Source organism: Echeneis naucrates, chromosome 9 (assembly GCF_900963305.1).
Source record: "Echeneis naucrates chromosome 9, fEcheNa1.1, whole genome shotgun sequence".
Taxonomy (NCBI): Eukaryota; Metazoa; Chordata; class Actinopteri; order Carangiformes; family Echeneidae; genus Echeneis; species Echeneis naucrates.
The window spans coordinates 9,116,193-9,122,045 of record NC_042519.1 but is presented as its reverse complement, the minus strand read 5'-3'; the positions used below and the strand labels follow the sequence as shown (position 1 = coordinate 9,122,045).

At 40.5% G+C, this 5,853-nt stretch overlaps 1 protein-coding gene across 1 annotated transcript; it reads right to left on the bottom strand.

Moving 5' to 3' along the window:
• Positions 1-714: 714 nt before the first annotated feature.
• Positions 715-1,915, bottom strand: nkx3-1 (NK3 homeobox 1). The gene is made up of 2 exons (XM_029511246.1): positions 1,639-1,915; positions 715-1,408 (listed from the first exon to the last, which is right to left on the bottom strand). The coding sequence occupies exons 1-2, from the start codon at positions 1,832-1,834 to the stop codon at positions 1,008-1,010; spliced, it is 597 nt and encodes a 198-aa protein (XP_029367106.1). The 5' UTR covers positions 1,835-1,915; the 3' UTR covers positions 715-1,007.
• Positions 1,916-5,853: the final 3,938 nt, after the last annotated feature.

Genomic DNA, 5,853 nt, shown 5'->3' with positions numbered 1-5,853 from the left:
TTGTTAAAAAAATAAAAAAAAACATTAACCGGCTGCATTTTAAATATTCCATCATTAGCCTGTGTTGGTGAATTTGTTACTTTTAATGTGTTCCTACAGGGCAGTGCTTATAACATACTTGTTCTTTCTGGATTATTTTCCAGCAGATTTTCATATCTTCACCTGGATTTCTCTGCTGTCTTTATTTTATGCACACTGTCCTTTGTCTAACACATTCTTATTTTAATTTTGTCCTCAAACTGATTTTTGTTTTGAGTCCTTTAACTGCAGTTTCTTAGCTTCATACAGTAGCTGTATGAAATCATAAACCTGTGTTAAACCTGTGTTCATGATTTCACAACAGATGAATTGTTGAAGAGCAATTTATCTGAATGTAATCAGGTTTGGGGCTCTTTCAATGAATCAGGTCTCATTCTTTGGCCCCCATTTCCAACATCGCTCTCATCATTGTCTTTGATCTTCCTCTGTGGTTTTACCATATTAAGTCCACACAGATATCTTGACTGTGATTGTTACCATTACAGTGATACTCCATATAGTAAAGTTTATATTGTACTGGCTTTTTTTCACTGCATTAGAAAGACCACTAATTGTACATTAGTTATCACAGTCAGGTGATTGTAATCATTTTATAGAGTAACATAGTTTGACAAAACCTCTGAATGATCCATTTTCTTTATATTTATATGTAACAGAAATCTCTAAAGACGGATACAATGTATTAGCATTATTTTTTAATGATTTAATCAACAATGTCCAAAGTGAACAGTGACATGGCTTGGTGTGTAAAATCTTGTCATGTCCATGCATCAGGATTTGTATGATTTTTGTATAACATAGAGAAAACCATTTCAAAAGGAGGAGGAGTGAAGGTAACACATCATGACGCACTGTATTCATCGTCAAATAACAAACAATCAGCTTTGATAAGCAACAAAGCCTAAAAATCAGGAATACTTAACACAGGTTCATGATTAGAAATCATAGCTTTGTACATCATTACAGCTTCACCATAACGTTGGCCCCCAGGGGCCACTATAGTCCCACAGGTATGGTCTGTAATGGTAAGCTTTGCAGATGGAGGTGATGAGTGATGATCTGACCAAATCCTCTCTCAGGCCCAGTGCCTCTGCTTTGTATGCGTCCTTACAGAGGTCCGGTGTTTGCTGCTTTCGTTTTGTTTTGTACCTCCGGTTCTGAAACCAGATTTTCACCTGGGTTTCAGTGAGTCTTAAGGTTCTGGCCAGGTGAGCCCTCTCGGGGGCAGACAGGTATTTCTGGTGGTTAAATTTCTTCTCCAGTTCCAGCACCTGGATGTGTGTAAATGCTGCTCTGGAACGCTTCTGTTTGCCTGAGGAGGAAAAAGTGCTGGGCTCTGAGGTGCTGGGAGAGGATGCGTCCAGAGACTCTGTGAAGTACAGATACGACCAGGCCAATAAGATGCATGTAAGCTTCTAAGTAATAAAATATAAAATAATGTAGTATGCACATCAGACTCTGGAGTAGTAGTTCAGAAAGAGGTTCATGGTGGTATGACCATCAAAAATCATCACTATTAACAAAATACTTTGATCAATTAAGAACTTTTAACTTGAAAATTTGTGATCATTGAGAGCTAAATTCATCTCTGCTGCTCACCTGTCTGCAGTCCAAACACTGTTTCCTGAGGACTCCTAAGTCTCTCCGACAACTTTTCAGATTCCTCTTTCCACTGTGAATATCTTTCCATCTTCTGTGAACAGCATCTGCCATTTAATCTTGTGCTGTCCTTAATGGAGAGAATGTCCTCTATGAGGAAGGAGGTCAAAGGTTTAACGCTATCAGACATTTCCATCCAGTAATCCACAAGTCAGGGGCGTCTCAGTGCCAGAAGGCTACAGCGGGGGGACGTGGCTGAAACGGTGTGTCTCCTCACACACTCACACCATCTGAATTTATACGAGAGCAGAGGCGGGCTCCAGACCGCACTGATAAGTGGGGAAGGCGGGACAAGAGGCTCACTGTTTACTCTGCATAACTCTTATCCCTCTTCATTTCACCTTCATGGAGGTGGACTTACTAAAAACCATCAATAACACATTTAGCCTTTCACTGCAAGTTGAAAAGAACTTTTGTGATTATATAGTCAACCATATTACTGTATGTCATGGATATGGTGGCTTGACACCCAGTGATATAAAGCATATGTGCTGTACTGTATATCCAGGATGGCATACGTCGCATACACAAGACAGTCAGCAGGGGAAGCAAACGACCAATACATGTCATCAAGTATAAACAAAAACATTTCTGTATGTGTGGTATTTTAACCCTAAGACATGTATTTTTCTTATATCCAGCAAAACGATCTTTATCTCCAGATGGGGTTCATACATAGAGAAATATGCTGCTTTTCCAGTGTTGTTTAATTAACTGTATGTCACAGAAGTCAGATGGATTTGTCTGTAGTTTCGTGGATCTCTCCGCTCAGGGCAGTAACCCAGTTGTCGGCAGCTGCAGGGAGACAACTCTGTCTGCAGTGGTGGGTGGTCATACCTACCGGAGCACTAATGAGTTTGACACATTTGGGCTGGCTCCTGAATGGACACAGTCATTGTTCAGTGGCTGTTTATTTGTTGTTTTCCGTGGTTCAGCCTGACCTTTCTCCAGAGATTGAGATTTCCTAGCAGTGCCCGTGGTCCTCTGGGAGTTTTCATGCCTCATTTGGAAATACATGAATGTAGGTGTGATAAACACCCTCCTTTTCGTGCCCACTCGCTTGACTCACTCCTCCAGCTTCCTTGCGGCAACAACACTCCTTCAGTTTTTTTTAAATACCACAACTAATTTTCAGTAATCGAATTTCAAGTTAAGTGCTGTCTACCATATGTGCAGAATGAACACATATAGAGTCAGACTAACTGATGTAAAGCTTAACATGTTCTGACCTGTGTTGTTGACCATAGTTTATAAATCTACTGAGATTCCTCTTAAGCGCTGGCTGCTGTCAGGACAACACAGTATTAAGATCATCAGTATGATATGCTTCACCTTCTATTGTTTGTCTGCAACTGTCAGACTGCCAAAGTATGTTGAACTGTAAGCATAGACATCTTTTATCCCTCTGTCTAGACACAGTTTTTCTCCCTTTCTAAAGCCCTTACATGCATTTTTAGATCATACAGTAACACGTGTGAGAGAAAATGGAAGAAAAACTAGATTTCAATGTGGGGGAAGAAAGTTTATAGACAAACTATTGGTCACTTCACTGTCACTTCAAAAAAACACAACACACCCGCTGTAGTGCCAGTTCGTCGTTATGTGGTGTGATTACCCATTCGAAACAGTTCTCTCAGTGCTTGAAAGATGCTGTCATCTTTTACCCTTATTCTCAGACAAGCTACATGATTGCTAGTAGTAGAAAACAATGACATTTCTTTACCATTGTAATGTGCCCTGGGTTTTCATTACAAAGACATTCAGCTGCGTAGTTGTGCATCAGACATGACATAGTGTGCCCTCTAACCTTTTAGCCCAGAAAGGCATTAGTCTTCCACAGCAAGTAATATGTGTTGACGATGTTTTCTTTGTGTCACAGCTCAATGTTGTACCATCAATCTTCTGTTGCTTCACTACCATTTGTTTGTTCTGGGATGATGAGCAGCAAAACTTTATTGTAACAGTAGATTTGAAGTTTTATCTGCTCAACGTCAGCGTTGTGTTTTATGATGTCCTAGAGCTCTCTCCTGCCTGACACCACACATGTCATAGGGCTACATACAGTACAGGCCAAAGGTTTGGACACACTTTCCTATTCATTTGAATGAGAAGGTGTGTCCAAACCTTTGACCTGTACTGTAGGTCACTTTAAAGTTCACAGATTTCTCAAAAAAAGGTTGGATTAAATACAAAAATGATTGAAACAAATCCTTCCAGTTATCCCATCCAGCCCATCTACTTTTACACCCATTTTATTCTGAGAAAACTTTCTTTAGAGGAGCAGGGTTTATATTTTTGTGTTGTGATAGAGATTGCAAAAAAAAAAAAAAAAAAAAGAGGCAACTTTTAACTTTATGATCTGCAGAATTACCTCTTCTCTGAACTGCTGCGCTAATCTTATTCATTTAGGCTTTACCTTTTTTTTTTATTATTATTACCAGATAAAGGTCTGTGGTTTTTTACATCATGGCAAAGTGATGTTGGGGTCTTCCTCTAGAGGGAGCCTTAAGACGACACATGAAGTCCCCACAAAGCAAACATGCCTGCCACCACTTGGAGCTGCAGGAAAAACCATACAATGAGCTATTTCAGCAGAGATTTAGTTTGAAGAGAATCAGATTATGAGCCATCTGTGCTTATCTGTCATGGGTAGTTTCACCTTCATGTAGTTTGTTACTATAAAATCAGCATGTTTTTGTGAAGATTTGGTCGTGTGGATGGTCAGACAGAGAAACAGCGATCTTGTAGTGGTGAATCATCTTAGCTTCATAAACACGCACATTATCAGACCGGCATTTAAATGATGTTATTGCACAGCCAAAGCTGAGGCGTCTGCTTGACTGATGTTGACGTAAGGCTGTCTGCAGGATGAGTGGAAACCTTTTTTAAGTAAAAGCATAATGTGTCTTTCACTGATGGCAAGACTTACATCATCCTCCATTTAAAGGGACCCTCATGAAATATCATAACAGTGTAATCAACTGTCTTTATTTGGGGATTTTGCCTTCATTGAGAGGCTGTGTCTCTGTCAAATCCCCTCCCTCTCTCTCCACAATAGGTGATGTGTTATTCTACAGCTCTCAGCTGTTAACCACCTCAGTTGCCTGCTCTATTTGCAATCATCAAGTGCTCATATCTCTTGACAAACAAACAAACAAAAAAAAAAAAACAGCATTCCTTTCAAATGATGTTTGATCCTATGACAGCTGACACTTTAAAAGCCTGCCTCCCGGTTATATCCGCATGATACAAAATAATTTTACTGAGTCAGGGGACACACAGAGCGCTGAGTCCGGCCACACACTTTGTTCCAGGTTACCTTCACGTCAGGATGAGCAGCCGACTACTGGCTACAACCAGCTGACTGCATGCTGTCAATCCACAGAGCAGCTGCCAACAGTCACCCCACCTAACTAGCCTGCTGAGATAGTGAACATGCTAAGAAAGCCCGGCCCTCTGATGGGACCGAGCAAAATGCAGAAAATTTCAACGAACTAAGATGAGCTAGTAAGCAACCTTCCATATCTATGCATACAGAACAGACTGAACCAAATAAAAGCAACAGCTGCTGCACAAATATTAGATTCTCCCACTGATAAATTACACACAGCTACTGTACCCAGTGCTTTACATTACCCAGGATTTGGTGTTAGATGTTAGATTTCGAATTTCTCCCAGGAATCTCACTAGATAACTAAAGCAGTAACCTGTTAGCAGGGCACACCCAAACAATGAAGTACAGGCACGGTGGAGTCAAGTATACCTATTTATAATATTTGCCTGAATAAGAAGAAACTTTTTCAAACACAGACATTACATGTACACATTAACTGCTGCAAAGTCTTCTCTCTCTCTGTCTCCCCCTCACACTCATCAACACACACACTGAGTGGCATTATCTGATCTCTTGAAGTGTCTCTGGTCTCCTCTCTGTCTGCAGCTTCATCCTTATCTGTACACAGATGCTCCTTCAGCTCTTCTCTTCCCCCCAGAGGTGTTTCTCCTCCTGAGGCCCTGTGGCCCAGTCCATGTCCTTTAAAATGGGCTCTGTGACACACACACACATCCATTTAGTCAAATAAAAAAATATCAATAAGGGGCTTCCTTAATGATACTCATTAAATCCACATTTTATTGTGGATTATAGGCTGCCAT